General features: G+C 45.1%; 8 protein-coding genes across 8 annotated transcripts; 3 read left to right on the top strand and 5 right to left on the bottom strand.

Moving 5' to 3' along the window:
• Positions 1 to 156: 156 nt before the first annotated feature.
• V1512DRAFT_280871 (uncharacterized protein) lies at positions 157 to 4,816 on the bottom strand (the record flags this gene model as incomplete). The annotated part of the gene is made up of 5 exons (XM_066917992.1): positions 3,799 to 4,816; positions 2,672 to 3,758; positions 2,288 to 2,583; positions 1,574 to 2,242; positions 157 to 1,513 (listed from the first exon to the last, which is right to left on the bottom strand). The coding sequence occupies exons 1-5, from the start codon at positions 4,731 to 4,733 to the stop codon at positions 157 to 159; spliced, it is 4,344 nt and encodes a 1,447-aa protein (XP_066773780.1). The 5' UTR covers positions 4,734 to 4,816.
• A 17-nt stretch (positions 4,817 to 4,833) lies between these two features.
• On the bottom strand, positions 4,834 to 6,187 carry V1512DRAFT_258508 (chromatin remodelling complex Rsc7/Swp82 subunit-domain-containing protein). The gene has a single exon (XM_066915457.1). It carries the CDS (start codon positions 6,065 to 6,067, stop codon positions 4,889 to 4,891), a length of 1,179 nt encoding a protein of 392 aa, XP_066773781.1. The 5' UTR covers positions 6,068 to 6,187; the 3' UTR covers positions 4,834 to 4,888.
• Positions 6,188 to 6,231: 44 nt separating this feature from the next.
• Positions 6,232 to 7,877, bottom strand: V1512DRAFT_71277 (uncharacterized protein). The gene is made up of 2 exons (XM_066918489.1): positions 7,706 to 7,877; positions 6,232 to 7,618 (listed from the first exon to the last, which is right to left on the bottom strand). The coding sequence occupies exon 2, from the start codon at positions 7,600 to 7,602 to the stop codon at positions 6,388 to 6,390; it is 1,215 nt and encodes a 404-aa protein (XP_066773782.1). The 5' UTR covers positions 7,603 to 7,618; positions 7,706 to 7,877; the 3' UTR covers positions 6,232 to 6,387.
• Positions 7,878 to 8,354: 477 nt separating this feature from the next.
• V1512DRAFT_269798 (ribosome biogenesis protein Nop16) lies at positions 8,355 to 9,023 on the bottom strand (the record flags this gene model as incomplete). The annotated part of the gene is made up of 2 exons (XM_066917584.1): positions 8,355 to 8,820; positions 8,878 to 9,023. The coding sequence occupies 2 exons, from the start codon at positions 9,021 to 9,023 to the stop codon at positions 8,355 to 8,357; spliced, it is 612 nt and encodes a 203-aa protein (XP_066773783.1).
• Positions 9,024 to 9,233: 210 nt separating this feature from the next.
• Positions 9,234 to 10,541, bottom strand: V1512DRAFT_251508 (chaperonin 10-like protein; the record flags this gene model as incomplete). Its single annotated transcript, XM_066914677.1, has 2 exons — positions 9,234 to 10,312; positions 10,487 to 10,541. 2 exons carry the CDS (start codon positions 10,539 to 10,541, stop codon positions 9,234 to 9,236), a joined length of 1,134 nt encoding a protein of 377 aa, XP_066773784.1.
• Positions 10,542 to 11,323: 782 nt separating this feature from the next.
• V1512DRAFT_245873 (trimeric LpxA-like protein) lies at positions 11,324 to 12,045 on the top strand (the record flags this gene model as incomplete). The annotated part of the gene is made up of 3 exons (XM_066914400.1): positions 11,324 to 11,362; positions 11,412 to 11,620; positions 11,667 to 12,045. The coding sequence occupies 3 exons, from the start codon at positions 11,324 to 11,326 to the stop codon at positions 12,043 to 12,045; spliced, it is 627 nt and encodes a 208-aa protein (XP_066773785.1).
• Positions 12,046 to 12,177: 132 nt separating this feature from the next.
• On the top strand, positions 12,178 to 17,291 carry V1512DRAFT_220866 (peptidase family C50-domain-containing protein). The gene is made up of 9 exons (XM_066913702.1): positions 12,178 to 12,370; positions 12,418 to 12,735; positions 12,780 to 13,480; positions 13,526 to 13,622; positions 13,671 to 14,423; positions 14,475 to 15,507; positions 15,555 to 16,629; positions 16,679 to 16,762; positions 16,812 to 17,291. The coding sequence occupies exons 1-9, from the start codon at positions 12,359 to 12,361 to the stop codon at positions 17,230 to 17,232; spliced, it is 4,494 nt and encodes a 1,497-aa protein (XP_066773786.1). The 5' UTR covers positions 12,178 to 12,358; the 3' UTR covers positions 17,233 to 17,291.
• Positions 17,276 to 19,174, top strand: V1512DRAFT_258516 (cytochrome P450). The gene is made up of 3 exons (XM_066915458.1): positions 17,276 to 18,851; positions 18,907 to 18,994; positions 19,041 to 19,174. The coding sequence occupies exons 1-3, from the start codon at positions 17,503 to 17,505 to the stop codon at positions 19,110 to 19,112; spliced, it is 1,509 nt and encodes a 502-aa protein (XP_066773787.1). The 5' UTR covers positions 17,276 to 17,502; the 3' UTR covers positions 19,113 to 19,174.
• Positions 19,175 to 19,237: the final 63 nt, after the last annotated feature.

The raw sequence follows: 19,237 nt of genomic DNA on the forward strand, positions 1-19,237 counted from the left end.
TAAGATCCACACGTGTATGTCATGTCCAAATATTGTTTGGAAAATGAATAAATGTCAAAATAAATTACTGTAACCAATAGTGTACATGTGGTTTAATATACATCCGTACCAAAATAACTTACATCCGACATCTTCATATTTACAATAGAGTATGCATCAACAATGCTGAGCAGCATACGCCTGCACAACAACTGCAGTCGCGGTCTGAATGTTCATACTCCTCACAATCCCGACCTGTTTAATCTCAACCGCAGTGTCTAGCTCTCTCAACAGTTCCGGCGGAATGCCTTCTTTTTCTTTGCCCAAAATTAGCACCAACTTTTGCGGAAACATTAACTCGTTGCTCAGCAACACGCTGTTGTCTGTCTGCTCGATACCCCAAACTTTATACCCTCTCGCTTTGCACTCGTGCAAGAAGTGTGGTATTCCGGATACCAACACTTCTTTAATTGGCATCCACTTGTCTGCCGTAACCGCCACAGACTGGAAATCCCGATTGTTTAACATGTTGATATCAGGAATACACAACAGCTCAGCCCCGAGCACGTCTGCCAACCGACAAATCCCACCAAGATTTGGCGCCTTGTCAACTAGCGAAGCAAGAATGATCAGCTTCCCCTTTGTCGTCCGAACAGGTCGCGGCGTCGGCAGGCGCGTATTAGACTTGGTCTGCAATGTTGTTACTCCGGTCTCCTTCTCTTTACTCTTCCCACTCTTAGACGCCGGCACCGGACGGATCACTGCCGCGTCGCCAATCGGGACAATCAGCTCATCCTCATCCGACCATGCCGAACTGGCAAGCTTGAACGTGGCCGCGCTAACCTGCCGATTAGTGAAATGCGCATGCTCACTGACTCGGGCGGACACACCGCCACAAATAGACGACAGATTGTAGTCATTGTACACATTCCACAGCACGTCGTCGCCGTATTTAAAGCTCCCAAGCGTCGGGCTCGTCAACACGTGCGACTTTATGATATCCATTGCGGCCACAATCTCAAGCGCCATTACAAACTGCACATCTTCTAGTCCAAGAATAAGTGACGTCGCGGTGTGTCGCAGCACTGCCCGGTTCGTTGTCGCATACGCAAGCAAGACTGGCATTAGCCTTTTAGCAGACATCGTGCCAAATTCCAGGTCGTCCTTCGCAATAGCGGAGCGTGTCATCACAACACCAACCGTCAACAAACTCGCCAAGTACCGCGGCTTGTCATCAAACTTTTCCAACGGTGTCCACAAATACTTCTCAAGTCCTTTCCCACTACGCATCAACAGCCGCGCAAGTACCCACTCAAGCGATGTCCGCACCGCGGGGCTAAACTCGACTTGCAACGTGTAATTTACCGCTTCACAGTACCACTCAACCTCGGTATCCAAAATCCACCTTTCAAGCAGCAGCAATATTTCTGAAAGCGAGACTCGGTGTGTTTCAGACGCCGCGTCAGTGAGTTGTCGGCTGAACAGTTTCGGCTTTGACGTCAACACCGCGTTCAGCGCGGCGTCAATGATCTTCCTGCGGAAGAATTCTGCCTGTGCCGTGGAAGTCGCGTCCAACGCCGGATCCGCAACAAACCTATTGAATCCGTCTAAGTTACCCAATGTCATGGCCGCGCGCGCCCGTGCAAAAGATTCATTTTCGATATGCGCAGAAACATCATCCTGCTTTACCACCTCAAGCACGGCTTCGTCAATCAAGAATAAATTCGACGTGCTCTGCTGGAAACAATATATCTCAACTAACACAGGCGAAATCCATTCGCTCTTGACAAACTCATCCCGGCACTTGCGCTGGAAATCATAAAACCGATCGGCCAGAAGCGGAAGTAGTCCTCGACGTGCGTACCCCATTGGCACAAGCTTGTGAGCCAAGGCAGACAGATTATTAGTGTCGTTCTTCAAATTCGTCGCACGCTGCAGTATGGAATTAGAGAATATGAGTTTCAACAACTTTGTGTTTGTGGAATCGCGTGTGATGAAAAACGTCTGGTCGGTCAGATAATCCCACATTTCAAGCAACAAATCAACAAATTTCAACTCATCGCTTTGAGGCACGGTCAGCTCATCAGCAATGCCGCTAAGAGCGTCTGTAAATGTCAAAATCATTTCTGCCGAATGCGCACGTGGCAGCACATCTCGAATCGCATATACCCAAATGGCAATCAATTTAGAGTCGAGCGTTTGTTTTGAAAGAAATGAGAATATCTGCTTGGCCGTCAATTCGAACACCCGCAATCTCGCACGACTACAGACAGTTAGAAACAATCAAACTAGATTTCGCAACACATACCTCTCATGCAGATCGCCACCTGCAAATTCCGACAGGCGAATGAATGTCCCGATTGAATACTGAATATGTTTTTCTATCTTCCCACTATCAATCCCGTACCTTTTGCCATCCTCGCTATTGTACCAGGTATTAGAGATATTGTATTGGCTCAGCACAATCCCGTCGAGAAGAGCAAACAGTTGCCGCTCTAGTTCAAAGGTGGCCTTGTCTCGCACCTTAGCCAATCGTAGTTGTAGCTCAAATACTTCAATGTACATGTGACTGCAATATTGATACTGGTGTATATACGGCAGAGTCTGAAGTGCGTCCAACAGTCTACCATTGTCCAGCAAGACTTTAGCGTCGCGCAGCGCACCACAGACATCATGCACACTTGCCTTAAACGGTTCCTCTACTGATAATATTAGAATCTGCTTGGTAAATTTCGTTTAACTTACCACTAGATTGAAAATTTCTTAGCTTTCTAGTAATTATCTCAGTTGCCGTACGCCCGGCATCTTTCGGTATCACCAACTTAGGAAATTTGTAAATTTCATGCAACCTGATTAAATGTGTGAGTTGATCTGCTTTCGATTCCAGCTCTTTCGCGGCTGGCTTCCCATTCTTGCAAATATTGTCCATAGGGTCTGGTCCATACAAAAACGCCTTAAGCTGGTTTATTACAAACGAGTCAAACTTCACATTTTTGTCAAACTTGTCGAACCATTTTGAAATTTCTGTCACATCCCACGTCAACTCTGTGCACGCAGTTTGGCACTTGACTATCGCATCATACACATCTGCAAGCTCTGCACGGCCTGCAATCTCGAGCATAATGGTCTTCGCGTATTGCACTATACACGCCCACAAGTGCGCGTTCTCGTAGTTCACGTCGACGCATAATCTCACCAATTCCTGGCACGTCGCAGCGCCGAGATTTGGCTGTCCTTTCCGCAGCCCATGCAACAATCCGCGCATGACAAACACTGCAAACGCTTCAAACACTTTCCGCCCAGACCCAGCAAGCAACCTGATCACAGCGTGCACAAACGGCACCGGGTCCTCGAACGCGTGCACTACCCGCTCAACAAACTCACTTACAGCCGTTCCGTGCGGGCACTGCGGTTTCTCTTCTGACCAATCTAAAGTGAAAAAGGAAGCTTGTCCAACGAACGGTAGAAAAATGTTGGTTAAAAATTTGAAATCCTTGTTGAAGACTTGCAAATGGGCCGTCGAAAGATCAAAGACTGATTTGGCAAACTCAACTCGGACGGAAGATAAAGTTGCGGAAAACCCCATTCGAAGCAAGCAAATAGGCCATAGTGATTGGATAAGACTGGCAGATGACGGTGCCAGCAGGAACTGAATGTCGTTCATGGCAGCTATAGTTTGGTGCGCGGACGTATCAATCGCCGTGATGTCAACAAGAGTGAAGAACTTGTTCCATACCTGCAAATACTTCTCTTTCAAGCCCGGTGAAAACGTGAAAACACTGGATCGTCAGTTTTTATTACACACTGTCAACCACTCACCCAGGAAAGTCAATCACAGTATCAACCGCATTCACGGCCCGATCCAGCACAAACACGCACAACTTGCGGCGTTCAGCCGACCCATTCACGAGCTGGTTTGCCATCTCAGACCAAAACTCGGCCCGATGCACAAAGTCTTGAAACTTAACATTGTTGATAAACTGGTCGCACTCTACGGCCGCGGTCAGAAAGTACAGGGCTGCAGTAGTGTAGACCTGCAAATGGACCTGCGTCTCAGCCCATAATTGGGCAGATGAAAGCCTACTGGTAAGGGAAGCCATGACTTGTCTGGTGAGCACAAATTTGTTCGCTTCTCGTGCTACAGACTGGATTGACACATTCTGAAAAATCAGGCCAAGGATTGCAATATTAGAATACTTTGCCAGGTCAGTGCTTTTGTCGTCCCTTAGCCAAACTGCAATAAAAAAGAAAATGTTACACAGCACAGTGCTCATGTCAGTAGTATATTCAGCATCAGCTTCATTACTCTCATTCAAAAGAGACAAAAGATTCTTGACAACAGATTGGGCCGTCGATTCGATTCGAAAGTCGTCAGTCGCATACGCATTAAGCGCTTTATGCGCCCACTGTAACAGAGTATCCTCAATCCTAACCAAAAACTTGTTGAGTTCATGATCCGGCAGCGAGTTCACAATTTGTTTTGCTAAATCCGCCTGTTCGAGAGTCAGTCCATGACAGTCAGTGATGATTTGATACGCAAACTCTGACAGACGGTCATAAATCTGTGTCAGCACTGTTATAAACACATTGGTAGTGTCAATCGAATTCAACAGCGACAGTAAAACAGGGACTTCTTGACCTTGACTTGTCAAAGACTGGGAGATATTTGATGCCAGATGCAGTTTTTGCTCATCTGGAAGTTGTGCAGTCAGCGAATCTAATAAACTCTTCTGATACTGTTGTATTCCAACCATTCCGCCGTATACTACTTTACTGCAATACTTTGAAGTTTCGTGGCTGTTAAATTTTGAACTGCTCAAAGTTTCTTTCGAGATGAGATGCTTACCCCTGAAAATGGAAAAACCTGTTCTTAAATACTATACAAATTACATAGTCTACAACACCAACCTCACGCTTTTTCAGAAACATATTCCCAAGTACAAGACGTCGGCTGCGATGCAGCAGGTACCATGACGATTCCTGTATGCGGTTCATAGATGCCTCTATCAGCCCAAACTCGCCGTCTTTGCTGGGTAAGAATGCTATTGAACGCACTCGCAGCTCTCGCATGCTCGAACATCCAATTGGTATCTGTGATTGGAATGTTTTTCTTCCGCACAGGATCCCGAAACACGCCGCCAGGCACTACGCCATCCGGCTGGACCCCAGTTTGTACAGTATGGTAGACTGAACTTGCGCCGTGCCACGCTACGTACTGGTTGCGGTTGTATTCGACTCCGGGAGGCGGTAACACGTCGTACGGATCAGCAAGCGCGCCTTCTTCTACACCTTCAGCTCGTGCAGTGGCAACGTAGTAGTCATCCGTAATGCGTTTGCCTCCAACAACAATTCTCGACCCAAACTCTTTAAAAACGGACCGAGCGGTCACGACGCCAATTGCACGTCCCTTGTATGAGTGCGGGATGATGTTCCGTTCTATCAGATCGTATTTTTGCCGGTCGTCAATAATAACTTTGAGTAGCTGACGATGCCTTTGAAAAAACAGATATGAATCACGAAATCCAATACAACGCGCAGGTTCAGTCGACAACATATACAATCTTTCACCTTTGCCTGATATTTTAAATGTCCGGCATCGATATTGCCGACCTTCAGACAACACACCGTCAGAATCAACCTTAGTCTCTCCTTCCTCATCAATAGGCACCACAATCTCGTCATCCTCTACGGCCTGGGGGTTCCCATTCAAATCCAGCGGTATCACGGTCTGCGCTCCACCCGCGTTTCTAGCCTGCATATTCCTCATTCTTGCCGCCCTTGCCTTTCTAGCAGCTGCAACCCGCGGATCCTCCCTTTCCTCTCCATCAGATCCGATAAACACCTTCGGCCGCTTCCGCACGCTTCCTTCCTCGTCTTCATTTCCATCTTCTAAATCGTCGTAATCGTCATCATCAAGCGCAACATCTTCGGCCTTGATCACGTCATCGTCGTCTTCTTCAGTATGCCGTCTCCGCGGCCGACCACGGGGTCCAGGTGGTGGACGCGGAATTTTGGACCTGCTGCCGGGCGGTCGACCGCGTGGTCTGCCTCGTGGTCGAGGGGTCTGTGGTGCTGGACTTGAAGACATCGACAAGACAGCGGATAAGATTAAGTTTGTTTATTTGTTTATTGGCTTTGTTTTCGAGACCCTTAAAAAGTTCACTGTTTTAGACACCAGACCCTTATATGCACCAAACCCTTGACTGACAAATATATGTCTTCCCTGCTGTTACGAGAGAAAATCACCATGCGTTGAACTGCTCTGTTTTTTGTCTACGAAACTACAACCAGATTATAAACGCCAAATTTTTTCTATTATTAAATTGCGTTTCAAAAGAAAATACTCATCGTCAACAACGAAGACCCAAAAAAAAAATAAAAAAAACCCAACCATAAACCTACTTTCCTTTAAAAACCCAAACACAAATTTTGAGGAACATCGTTATACCGATACGGAGGTTGGACCGGGTTAAACATGTTCGCATTAGGACGAACCGTATTATGATAATTAGGCTGGTACCGCGCCTGTTCTTCAAGCTGATGCCGGCTATGGTCATACCATGCCTCGCTGGCATGCAGTTGATGTGGGTGATGAGCATGATGATGATTGGGACGATGATGATGAATAGTATACTGATTGTTACGAATCAGCGGAGTCTTTTCTATTGGACCCATGGTGAACTCAACCCAGTGATCGTTCCATTTGGTCCAGACTCCCATGTCAGCATCGTTCAAGTTCAACTGCCAGTTAATACGCTTGAGCCATTCGGTTTCAACTCTGGTCAGATCGGCAATAGGCAACCCTGTCACCTCGGCCCAAGACTTATTAGTAAACGTGTTGTCATCATTAAACTTGTTTGCCAAAATTAAAGACACAATCAGTAAATGATACTGCGTAGTAGAGTCATATGATGAAGGCATATGAAGCGCACACCGCTTACTGAGATAAACCAACGATAATATGATAGTAGATCCAGGTAATCGGGTAGACGACAAAATCTGCTCAGTAAACTTCAAAAACGCCGGCGTAGGAGCAGTCTTGAATCCCATAATCATTGAAGTCATGGTACACAAGAAATCAGCCATCACATCAATATTATAGTCAAGCTGGGCTGAAACACCGCCCGTCTTTTGCTCGTTGTTGACCGGAGCAGCATCATAACAAGATTGTTGGGAAAGTTCATGCGGCTGTTGCTGCTGATGCTGCATTTGACCATACTCATAATTTTCGTATCCAGCCATAGACTTGCCTTGCATCAAACCAGCTGATGGCCTCTGGAGCATCCTAGCAGCCCACATGTCTTGTTCCGTCGGTTTGCTTTGATGGCCCCAGTTTTGAAAAGCAGAGGCGATAGCATCATATGGCAACTTTCTATAGGGGGTTGACCATGCTTGATATAGCATCTCCTGCTGGGTTTGTGGCTGCTGCTGAGGCATCTTGCCATAAGGCAGTTGCGAAACCATATTCATAGGCATCATGTAGTTGGGCTGAGGGGGCGGCAACCCAATAGGCATATATGTGAGGTAGGTGTTGTTCATCTGAGGAAGGCTGTAGTCTGCTGGCGTAAGAGGCTCATAAGGATAAAAGCCACCTGGCGCGGAGACTGGAAGAATAGAGACCATGGTAATAAAATGTGAGCTAAATAGAGAGGAAATGTCAGTTGACTGCGAATACTAATATTGTACATGCATGAGAGACAGCTTGTACAAAATAGAAAATACTCACTTTAAAATATTAAACGTCTCACAGTTAAAACCGGAGTAATGTACTCAGACTCTATACTGTATTCAAAAGCTGAGGCCCATCTACTTTGTAGAAAACTAACGAAACGGACTGACGGATGACTGGTATATCAAGAAAAGAGGGAAGAAAAGCCTGAAATAAACGAGAGACAGACAAAAAGCCCTTACACCAAAAACCGAATGAACCCAAATGCTGAGGTGGAGAAATATAGAGTGGCGAAGGTGAAGAAAAAAAAATGGTCTTCGAATATCCCCGTCTAATTCTTTTCTAAACCGAACCAAAGGGCGTAAACTATATTTCAACAGTTGCCGTTGAATCGAAAGAGATAATCTCGACAAGCTTTCAACAAAGAAGTGCCGGACTGACGATGCAAGGTCTTGTTAAAAGGTTATAAAAATAGGAGAGGGGGAAATTTTGAGTGGTAAAGATGTTTTGACGACGTTGCGTTGAAGAGGCTAAAACGCAGTGTCAAATCGTGTGACGTTTGCGGCATATATACGTAGTGTATGAAATACGTCATGACAGCCACAATTTCAATTAACCCTGGCACTAACCCTGATAGTATTCTTATACTACACACCTATATTATTGTATGCTACCTCTGATTATGAACATATTCAATTATAAATATCTATTTCCCATTCTTTTTCTTCCATTTCTCAACTCGTCTTCGAATATCTCCAACGCTTTGTTGCCAAATATTCAATTTCTGGTCTCTTGCCATACGTTCATAATCGTCTCCGTGTTTAGCAATCAAATCTCCAACCCACGCTCCTTCTCGTTCTGACTGCGTTCGTGGAGCAGTTTTTTCTCCACGAGCTGCAAACTCTTCGAGCTGTTTAATGACTTCAGTGGCCTCTGATCCCGTATCAGACTCGAAGACTGGCTCAAGATTATCAAACTCGGTCCGGACCACATGCTCAATCCGTTGTACTTCTCCCGTCTCTGGATCCCGAAAAATTCGAGCTTCACTCAATCCTCGAGACCCGATATTCTCAGTCTGTAAGGCTTTCTTTGGTGTTTCGGCTCCTGTCAAATCCTTTTGTACTCCACCCGATGGCCTACTTAGTCTAGACGTTAAGCCTAATTTCTTATAACTATACCAGTCAGTATTTTATTCGCAGTACTACTAGTACTACTTAAACAAAACGCACTTTTGTGTTAAAGTCAACTTTTCATCCCAGTTGGCTGCAATAATTGCATTTGACTTGATTCGCACTTTACGCTGCTTATCTTTCAAGCGCCGAGTGACCTTGGGCGTACCTGACTTCTGTTTCCGTCTTCTTCGGACTGATACCATTTTACGCTGTACTACCTAAACAATACCAATTGTGCTGGTTGCAATAGTTTTATCACTGAAGTTGAAAAATTTCGTTCATTGGGAGTTTCAAGCCGCACAGCACCAAACCCTTATCCATCTGCATTTGACATCTAGTAAAAAAACCTTGTCGGTCAAACACTTTTACTGGTAAATCGTCATTACATTACATACAGCATAAACAACTAGATTTTACTCGGTGTCAACGACAGCCCGAATGCAGTCACCAGACTTCATGGCAGCAAAAGCAGCATTGATGTCAGTAATCGGGAACCTGTGGGTTATGAACTCATCGACCTTGAGCTTGCCCTGCATGTAGTCGTCAACCAGTCCAGGAAGCTGAGTTCGGCCCTTTACACCGCCAAATGCGCATCCACGCCACACACGACCGGTCACAAGCTGGAACGGACGAGTGGAGATCTCCTGGCCGGCAGCAGCGACACCAATGATGATGCACTCGCCCCATCCCTTGTGGCACGACTCGAGAGCAGTGCGCATGACAGAGACGTTACCAGTGCAGTCAAAGGTCCAGTCGCAACCACCGTCAGTCATCTCAATGAGCTTGTCAGTGACAGAACCAGAGATTTTGGTGGGGTTGACAAAATCGGTAGCACCAAACTTAGTGGCCCATTCCTCCTTTGAGTCGTTAACATCAACGACAATGATCTTGCCAGCCTTTTTTTGGAAAGCACCCTGTATGACGGAAAGACCAACACAGCCGGCTCCGAAGATGGCAACATTGTCACCAGGTTGGATCTTGGCAGTGATAGTAGCAGCGCCATATCCAGTGGTTATACCGCAGCCCAATAGACAAGTACGGTCCATAGCAGCAGCCGGGTCGACGGCGACAACAGAGATGTCGGCAACTACAGTGTACTGGGAGAAAGTGGAAGTCCCCATAAAGTGAAGGATGTCTTTGCCCCGGGCACGGAATCTAGTAGTTCCATCGGGCATCAAACCCTGTCCCTGAGTAGCGCGAATCTTTCCACAAAGGTTGGTCTTCCCAGACTTGCAGAACTTGCATTCGCCGCATTCAGGAGTGTAAAGAGCAACGACGTGGTCGCCAACCTTGACAGAGGTGACACCCTCACCGATTGATTCGACAATGCCGGCACCCTCGTGTCCGAGAACAACGGGGAAAGCACCCTCGGGATCCTTGCCAGACAACGTGTACGCATCAGTGTGGCAGACACCGGTGTATGCAAGCTTGATTCGCACTTCGTGAGCACGGGGAGGCAGAACCTCAACGTCTTCAACAGAGAGTTCCTCACCTGGGAATAATTAGTTATCTTCTAGAGACCATCAAGCGAACCCTAATGAACAGGCCTTCCTCAAAGCCAACCAGAATCAGAATAAAGAATTGAAATCAAGAATGAATGACACAATATAATTAAATCCGATACTGGTGTCGGTATGACGTCGGCAGCAACGGCGTAAATACATACCAGGACCCCAGGCAATTGCGGCCTTGCAAACAATGGTTTGGCCTTCGGTAGACATTATTTATAGTATTTTCAGCCGGTAACACAACAAGTTCTGATTCAATTGCGTAATATGAAAGCAAAAGAAAGAAAGCGCTAGAGAGAAATCTTTTAAATTTATGCGCTCGCTATGGTTGGCTTTACAGAGTTCGAGGGTTAGGTCTTTGAGTTTAGGTTAGATAACGTTCACAAGCAGAACAACAAAAATCTTAGTCAGCCATTGAAGTCGAAAGAAAGTTGCGTGTAATTCGGTGTCATATACACGACAACGAATTTCTTACGTGTATGGGATTCGTCGCATAAACTGGTTAATACTGATAGTAATTCCGGGGTGCTTCAATACCCCGAATAGATAAATTTTATTTATCCGGACTATAAAACTGGCGCGTGCGTACAATTCCGTGGGTTTAGTAGGGATTTTGTTGCCCGTTTAAGTTCTATTATCCCATTTATTTGTTTGACTTGATCTCCACTCATATTTGCTTAATTTTTATTATCAGAATTGTATCACATGGCATGGTGTAAGTATTACATTCACATTTTGTTTTCAGCCTTGTTGGGGCATTGTGTGGTGCAATGGTGGCTTTTTAAAAATATTGCTTTCACACTCGGAGTAAAGGACAAAGCTTTTTGTGACAACGAAAGTTTGTAGAAAAGTCCGAAAAGCAAACTCGCCAACTATCCCAGAAGTAATTGAGGTGTGAAACGCCCTAAATAATGACATAACGCGTTAAACAGGGTGAAGGTGTAAGTTGGGTGACAAAGCACGGAGTAAACAACACTACAGGCGCGTAGATTAACATGGCCCGTCGTCAGACACGCGGCGACTTTGTCGAAACTGTGAGTAGATCATATGCTGGAGTAACTATTTGGCTGCTAATTATTACAGGAATCAGGGAATCGCATTTCGCGTCAGGCAACAATTCTGGGCTCGCAACATATCCTACTTGCAGGCAGATCTACTATCCTACCTGAATGCGTCCTCAGAGGTGATCTTTATCGTAGATCATCAACATCTTCTGCAGTTATTAACATCGGTCGATACGTATTTTTGGAGAAAGCAGTTGTGCTTAAACCGCCGTCAAAATTGCATCATGGGTATCCATCTACTTGCGGTGTTTCTGAACTTACTCATACATCATAGCGCAAATACGCATTACCCGCTGAGAATAGGAAACTCTGTTACGATAGGCGCGAACTCGGTCATAGAAGCAGCTGTAATAGAGTCATATGTCGAAATCGGACAAGACTGTGTTATTGGCAAGTTCGCAATCATCAAGGAAGGTGTCAGAATTCATCCAAACTCAGTAGTCCCTTCGACCACTTGCATTCCTGCGTACTCAGAAGTGTCAGGAAACCCAGCCGTGATTATAAACGAGCTGCCTGAGTCTACATGGGATATCTTCGATCGAAAATGTCGTCAACTGTATGCCTTGCATGGCACTTCTCTAACTACTACGAGCATCAAAGAAATCATGTCCTTGGTATTTGACGATGATGATGATGATTCAGTTGATATATGATTTCTACATATGAAATATAACATTTTCGTGCTGCATACAGCTCATAAATACGCGTGTTTAAGACATTGCGTGCGGCTAATTTGGTTGCCATAACAACGTTTCCTAAATAGGTAAACATGCAATAATCGGTCCGACTTCTAACGTCGACTTAACATCTAAAGTATTGATTGCCACACGCTACCTAGATAGAAAAGTGATTACAGTTAGAATTGATTGGTTTTGTGAATACTCAGTTTAACTGCTACTTTGCAATGTTCTGTAAATTTGCAAAAAAAATTAACCGTCACATCATTCATCCATAAACTTCAAACATATGGCTATTGAGGTCGGTAATTTCAATGTTACTCGATTTAATCGCTAACTTTACAAAAGACTGAAATTAGGCGGTCGACTGTCAGAGCTGGGTTGTCTCCAGACAAGTGCAAGCGACGATTTGGTTTAAGTAGCTACAACCGTGCAGTTCATTTCGTGTCCTATACAAGATCCACCTTTGAGTCATCCGGTGCACTACCTACGATTTCAGATTTTCTGTTGCGGATAAACCTAGACGAGTCTGTTGTTCAGACTGATTTCGAGAAATTAGCGTTGGAAATTGATCTGCTAAGGCGGACGGTAAACAAGACGCAAGCCGATAGATGGGACGATCTCGTGTTTGGGCTGCTGCAATTTATAATACATTACAAAAATCAAGTATGAAGGCATGTTTACAATTTTGACGTACGCTAACTGGCCAGGCTACTAATGCGGTGTTCACGAAAGTATCGGTCCGAATATTAGAAAACTGCGTCGCCTCGCTCAAGTCTACTGTTGCCGGGCAGGATCATTCCACCATTTTTTCTAAACTGGAAGATTGCGCCTCAGCTGCTACAATTTTAAACGACGTTAAGTGTGGTCTATATATTGGGAATTTTTATTATAATTATGGCATTATTCTATGGAAAACAGAAAAAAAGTTGAAGGCAGTAGATGCATGGGCTTGTTCAATTGCAGCACAACGTCAATTTTCGGACGAGCTACTATGTGATACTTTGGTGAAAAAACTTGAACGACTGGCAATAGCCTATGCCGAACTGCAAATGTTTGCAGAGGCTGCAGAGACATTGAACGATGCAATTACAGACAGCATGCTAGCCCACAAACAACAACTTGAATCGCTGTCGTCAATCGCGAGTCTCAAGACTGTCACTTCAAAGTTTCTAGAAATTGATCGGCTGGTTTTACTGTATGTCAATGTCATTTTACAGGCCAGCACATATGCACAAGTATTTCCTTCAGAGCACAAAAGATTGGGTACGGCGCTAAATGGTTTGTTTGACGAGTGGATTTTAAAAACTCTTGTGTCATCAACAAAACCGACAGCGTCTGCATTGATTGAAGCAGTTGTCACGTCATTGGTATTGTTATATCGAGATGAGTTTCCTATACGCTACGCCAGGTATGTACTGTTCATTCTTTATCGAATAATGTTAAGTGTTTGCAGATCCCTTGTTAGCGCACTACCTTTAGCATTTACGGACGAATCCAAACTAAAAGCAGTAGAATGTGCTAAGGACGTCATTAACAGATTGAATGAAGCGGTGAGCCGGGCTGTTAAGCCAGTAATCTTGTGATACTAATGCCTTTAGGATTACGGCTGCGATATAAAGCTCGTCTGTTTTAAAGACGATTTGGTAGCTGCGTGTTCCCTGTACATGCAGGTATTTTGCTACCAGCTCAAGATGCGAGATGATAGTTCTGATTCTCCTATCGGCATCTGGGCGAACATAACAGATTCCGATTCACTAGAACGTGCTGTTGTGGACCGGGTAGCTCTTATATCTAACTTGCAACTACTTTCAGACTTCTACCATATCCAGGGGGATTTGCAGCTTTACGTTCAGGCTCTACAATGTTGTTGTAAAGTTGCCAAGAACTTTGACGCTCAAGTTGCATTGCACTCTACCGTATCACTCAGTCTTGCGCATTTGACTCTAGGATATTCAGGCCAGGCGTCTGAGTATCTACGAGCAGCGCATACCATCGGAAATGTGGATAGCACAGAAACTAATTGTTTGCAGTTATCGGAAGTCGAGTACTTTGTGGCTATCGGAAACTTAGACAAAGCAAAAGAAAAGTTGGTAATTATTCAGCAAAGTTTGCAAGGAAGAGAACAATCAAAGCCAGACAGCACGCCAATATTGACTTTGAAAGCACAAGCGTTCTACACCCTGGGATTGGTTTTGCTTGAGAATGGAGACTCAAGAGACGCGTTGTCGTATGCCAAAGCAGCAGTCAACATATGGAATCGAGCGATATTTCAGCAGACAAAAGTCGCAACTAAATCGAACAGTTCTGCAGGTGCCAACAACTCGTTGTCCTCTCTGTGGCCGCTGTTGCTGGTGAGACAAAATCAGTTTGAGATTAGTGCATTGTGTATTAACAGGATTTAGTCATTGATGAAGTCGTATATTCAAATTGCAAACATCTACGATCATCAAGGTATGGTCAGAGAAACAGAGTTCTATTTGAATGAAGCGTTAAGGCTGGTCGGATCGTTTCGCGCCGACATGTGGACGTCATATATAGGTCTGCTTCTGGGAGACTTTTATTTGCGTTCTGGGAATTTGTCGAAATCGGGACAGTTACTAGCAGCTGCTTTAGAGAGCAGCGAGATTAAGAAAAACTCTATCTTGGAAGGTAAGCTTCAACATACGCTGGCAAGATATTATGAGAAGTTGGAAGTCCGGAATGAACAGATTAGGAGTTATACTAATGCGGAGAGCTGTTTAAGAACTGCGGTCCAAACGCCAGCTTTTGACAGCGATCGCACTGATCTAGAACATCTGCTTGCAGAGTTAACAATTACCAACAAGGGCAGGAAGAAGAAGCCAGGTCAAAATGGCAAGAAAGCCATGGATTGCGTCGGATTGAATCGGTCGCTGAGCAATGTTTTACGATCAAAGTCGAAGCTTTTGATTCTACAAGAAGAATGGCAAGAAGCAGAATCGGTTTTGAAGGATGCGGCTAGCACATGCATGGTACCGAAAGATCACGTTATGCAAAGTTTGGCCGAGTCTCGATATCACTTTAAGTATGCTTTATCACTGCTGCAGAGTGATCCAGTATACGGTGTACTACAAGAATCTGTAATTTCAATACCGAGTGTCAGCACGACGAAGCACAGTATCAAAAGTAGCAAAGAATTATCTAGCACAGCAGTCGTGAGTACGACACAGGCGAGGTCTAGACGAGCCAAAACATCTTCACCCAAAAGCGTGTCGTCCAAAGATTTCGATGAGGTGCATCAAGTTTTGGCGCAGTCGCGCCAGTTGATGCTGGATCAGTACTTTTCTGCTTCTGTGCTTTGCAATGTGCGTGACAAACAAGCTGTGTTCAATCACTTGGGGAAAGTTCTGATGCTGCAATCTGCTGTTGGACCGGTTAAAGAGGATGTGTACAGTCCTGCCGCAAACTATTTTCTAGGTATGATTTTGCAGTTTATAGTTAGTTACGTTGCTGACATAGTTTAGAATTAGCGAGGGGATTATCGCTTGTCAAGGACTCGTCAGCCGCAAGTGACGATGATTTTCCAGCAACATTTAAGAGTGCGACATCATACGTCAAAAGCTTAAACTTAAACGATTTTCAGAAAGATTATGTTGACATAATTCCACCGCGCTGGGCCGCGGTTTCTATAAGTATCTGCGAAGACTCGCGTGACTTAGTAGTGTCACGGTTCCAAGCTGGCGAAAGTCCGTTTCTGTTGAAATTACCGCTGGATAGGCATTGCAGCCGGGATGCGGACGAAGACACTTTTTCGTATGCAGATGCGTTGGCTGAATTCAAGGACATAATCAGTCGCAATAACGAAACAGCACAAGCCTCTAAGAAACTTCAGAATGGGACCAAGAGTGTGAAGCAGCAGTGGTGGGCCGATAGGCATGCGCTTGATGTACGATTGAAGGAGTTGTTGACAAACATTGAATATGTCTGGCTTGGTGGATTCAGAGGGATTCTGAGCAACACTGTTCGTAATCGGGATTTATTGAGCAAGTTTAGTGCGTCATTCATGGTAATACTGAAAAAGCATCTGCCTTCTCGACGAGCAATTCGAACTCGTCAGGGGACAAAATCCAAAGCTCCTGAAGTGAAAATTGATCCTCGTGTGTTGGAGCTTTTTATTGGGCTCGGAGATCCTCAGGATAGTGACAACTCGGAAATGCTCGAAGATTTGATTTATTTCATTTTAGACATTTTGCAGTTTCATGGCGAATGCAACGCCTACGATGAGCTAGATATGGACCAGATTGTTGTGGACGTGCAAGAAGTTTTGCGCGCCTATTACGAGTCACTAGAAGAAGAGAATGACAGCAAGGCAGAGCATATTGTGTTGATTTTAGATAAATCAGTGCAAATGTTCCCTTGGGAGTCGTTGCCTTGTTTGCGAGAGCAATCTGTCTCTAGGCTGCCTTCTCTTGCCAGTTTACGTGATGTTTTACAATCTGGAAGAGATCGGACGATTGACTCCGCAAGCGGAGCATACCTGTTGAATCCAAGTGGCGACTTGGTGAATACGCAGAGCATGTTTGAGGATAATCTGACCAAGTATGTTGAGAGTAATTTTTAGTATTAGTATGTCTTAACACAAGTCCAGGTTTAAAGACTGGTCTAGTATTGTCGGCCGGGCACCTACTGAAGAAGAATTTAAAAGCTGCGTTAGTTCCAAGGAGATATTTCTGTAAGCGCATACGGCTGTTTTAAAGTAATGAGTTGTCTAACAGTGACAGATACTTTGGTCATGGAGGCGGTGAACAGTATATTCGGCCGTCGCAAATCAAGCAGTTAGAAAAGTGCGCGGCAACGTTTTTGTTCGGTTGTAGTTCTGGAGCGTTGCACAACGCGCAGGAGTTTGAACCATGGGGCACGCCAATGAGTTATCTTATTGGCGGATGCCGGTCACTAGTGTCGAATTTGTGGGACGTTACAGATAAAGACATTGATAAATTTGCAGACGAGATGTTTGGTTTGTGGGGGTTGTATGACTCAGAAGGTACTAGACCGAGGAACACTCAGCCGTGCTCGTTAGGAATGGCAATGGCTGCTGCGAGAGATGTGTGTACGTTGAAGTATTTGAACGGCGCCGCACCGGTGATGTATGGTGTTCCGCTCGAGTTGTTGAAAAACACAGTTAGGCGTTCTGTTGTATAGTTTTATTTAGTTTGTATTAGTGATTTATCTTCACAATTTTCAATACCAATTTCTCATAATCGCTAAAGGAAACACGAAATAAGCGTGAGCACGTGTCAACATAGACGGTGCGTACCCCACATATTGATAAATTAAAGTTCCCTTATCAATCAGCGCGATTACGATAAGCACAACTAGTCTCTCTCTGCGACCACAAAGTGAACCAACCAAGATGCATATAATTACGATTTGACAGGACATTGTAATTTGTACCGTCATATTGTACCATCTATGATTTACGACGCTATTTCTATTTTTGAAAACGTTGACTTCGGCGTCAAGCTCTTAGTTGCATTTCTTGCGCTGTTGGTCGGCTTATGGTTCCTGGTTCGCAGGAGGTCACTGTACCACGTACCTGGTCCTACTGTGACGATGCTGACGGACTGGTGGATTTTGTGGCAGACGTTTATGGACAGGCGGGACCGTGTTATAGACAGTTTGCATGCGAAGTACGGGCCAGTCGTGCGATTGGGACCACATGAGGTTGTCATTTCCGACCCGGCGTATCTGAAGCAAGTGTACGTGGGCAACTTTGACAAGTCTGATTTCTACAGTTTGCTTGGAAGTTACGACACAGCAAACATGTTTTCGTCGCTCACGAAGGAGGCGCATGCGTCGAAGCGCAGAGTTGTTCACCAACTGTACTCCAAAGTGACCGTAACTGCCCCGCATGTCGAAGCAGCGATGCGCGAGTTGGTAGATCGGACCGCGGTATATTACGAGAAGGCGGCGACGACTCATGAGCCGATTGACGTGTTGAAGCTATTTCGGTCGATGGCGATGGACATTATCACCGCGTTTCAATACGGCAGTGCAAACGGCACTGATTTTATTAGAAACGGAAAGGAGCGGGATTTGGTGCAAGAACATATTGAGGTCCTATCTTCTGGCTGGTTTGTCGTGTCTTACCTGCCGAAACTCGCAATGCTATATACCCCGAAACATATTTTGAAGTCGCTCATGTTTGTCGAGCAATGGGCGTTAGACCTTTTGGCTGGGTGCGGCAAGACGGAGGAGTCGGTTGCAAACAAGTTGCGCAAAGGCGGGTTTACAGAAAAGCAGACACAGAGTGAGACGCTTGACCATGTGCTTGCCGGGCAAGAGACGTCCGCTATGACGCAGACGTATATGTTGTGGAACCTGACAAAGTATCCCGAGGTCGTGACCAAGCTTAGAAAAGAGCTCGAGACTGTGTGCAAGACGGACGTGCTGACTCCGAGCGAGAGCTTACCACCGTTTAAAGTACTCGATAAGCTGCCATATTTGGCAGCAGTGCTGCAGGAAACATTGCGACTCTTTGCACCTGCTGCGGGCACTCAAGCTCGTATTGTCCCACCCGGCGGGATGTGGTACACTCCATCGTCGCCATCATATGGACCAAAAAATATGAAGGTGTTTATTCCCGAAGGTACGACCGTGTCGCTGCAAGCGCGAACAGTTCACCGTGATCCAGGAGTGTTTGATGATCCCGAAAAGTTTGATCCTGACAGATGGATCAACAGCACTCCGGAGAAGATGCACGCCATGAACAAGTCTTTCTTTGCATTTGGAGCTGGAGTCCGAATGTGTGTTGGAATGAAGTAAGTTTGTTGCTTTGTTGTCATACCGGCTTCAACCGAGCTCACACAGTCACAGTTTGGCCATGTTGACCATGAAACTTAACATTTCACATATTTTTTCTCATTATACAGTCAAAGTCGGTGGCAGTACGACCGACGAAACAGTGAGTGTCTTGCAGGCGTATAAGAAAGGCAGACTAATAGAAACAGATGACCATGCTGGAACGATTTCCAATTCGGCCAAAGACAAACGATTGTTTCTTGATCTTTGAAAAAGTTTAAGCAGATCAGAATGCGAGTCATGTAAAAGTATAGATATATGAATAATTAAACAGAATTAAAACAGTATAACAGTGCATTTCCATGAGATTGTCAATGAACGCAGATTCTAGCGTAGGTATAATGAA

Source organism: Lipomyces arxii (genome assembly GCF_038497795.1).
Source record: "Lipomyces arxii strain Phaff 12-163 unplaced genomic scaffold V1512scaffold_2, whole genome shotgun sequence".
Classification (NCBI taxonomy): Eukaryota; Fungi; Ascomycota; class Lipomycetes; order Lipomycetales; family Lipomycetaceae; genus Lipomyces; species Lipomyces arxii.

What these genes read in the sequence shown, in the direction of transcription:
- V1512DRAFT_220866 (XM_066913702.1), top strand. An exon ending in TTTGAGGATAATCTGACCAA is followed by an intron (nt 16,630 to 16,678) that starts GTATGTTGAGAG and finishes ACACAAGTCCAG; the next exon opens with GTTTAAAGACTGGTCTAGTA. An exon ending in AGTTCCAAGGAGATATTTCT is followed by an intron (nt 16,763 to 16,811) that starts GTAAGCGCATAC and finishes TAACAGTGACAG; the next exon opens with ATACTTTGGTCATGGAGGCG.
- V1512DRAFT_71277 (XM_066918489.1), bottom strand. Translation starts at nt 7,602, where the DNA reads ATGGTCTCTATTCTTCCAGTCTCCGCGCCAGGTGGCTTTTATCCTTAT.
- V1512DRAFT_258508 (XM_066915457.1), bottom strand. Translation starts at nt 6,067, where the DNA reads ATGTCTTCAAGTCCAGCACCACAGACCCCTCGACCACGAGGCAGACCA.
- V1512DRAFT_258516 (XM_066915458.1), top strand. Translation starts at nt 17,503, where the DNA reads ATGATTTACGACGCTATTTCTATTTTTGAAAACGTTGACTTCGGCGTC. An exon ending in CGAATGTGTGTTGGAATGAA is followed by an intron (nt 18,852 to 18,906) that starts GTAAGTTTGTTG and finishes ACACAGTCACAG; the next exon opens with TTTGGCCATGTTGACCATGA. An exon ending in GCAGTACGACCGACGAAACA is followed by an intron (nt 18,995 to 19,040) that starts GTGAGTGTCTTG and finishes TAATAGAAACAG; the next exon opens with ATGACCATGCTGGAACGATT.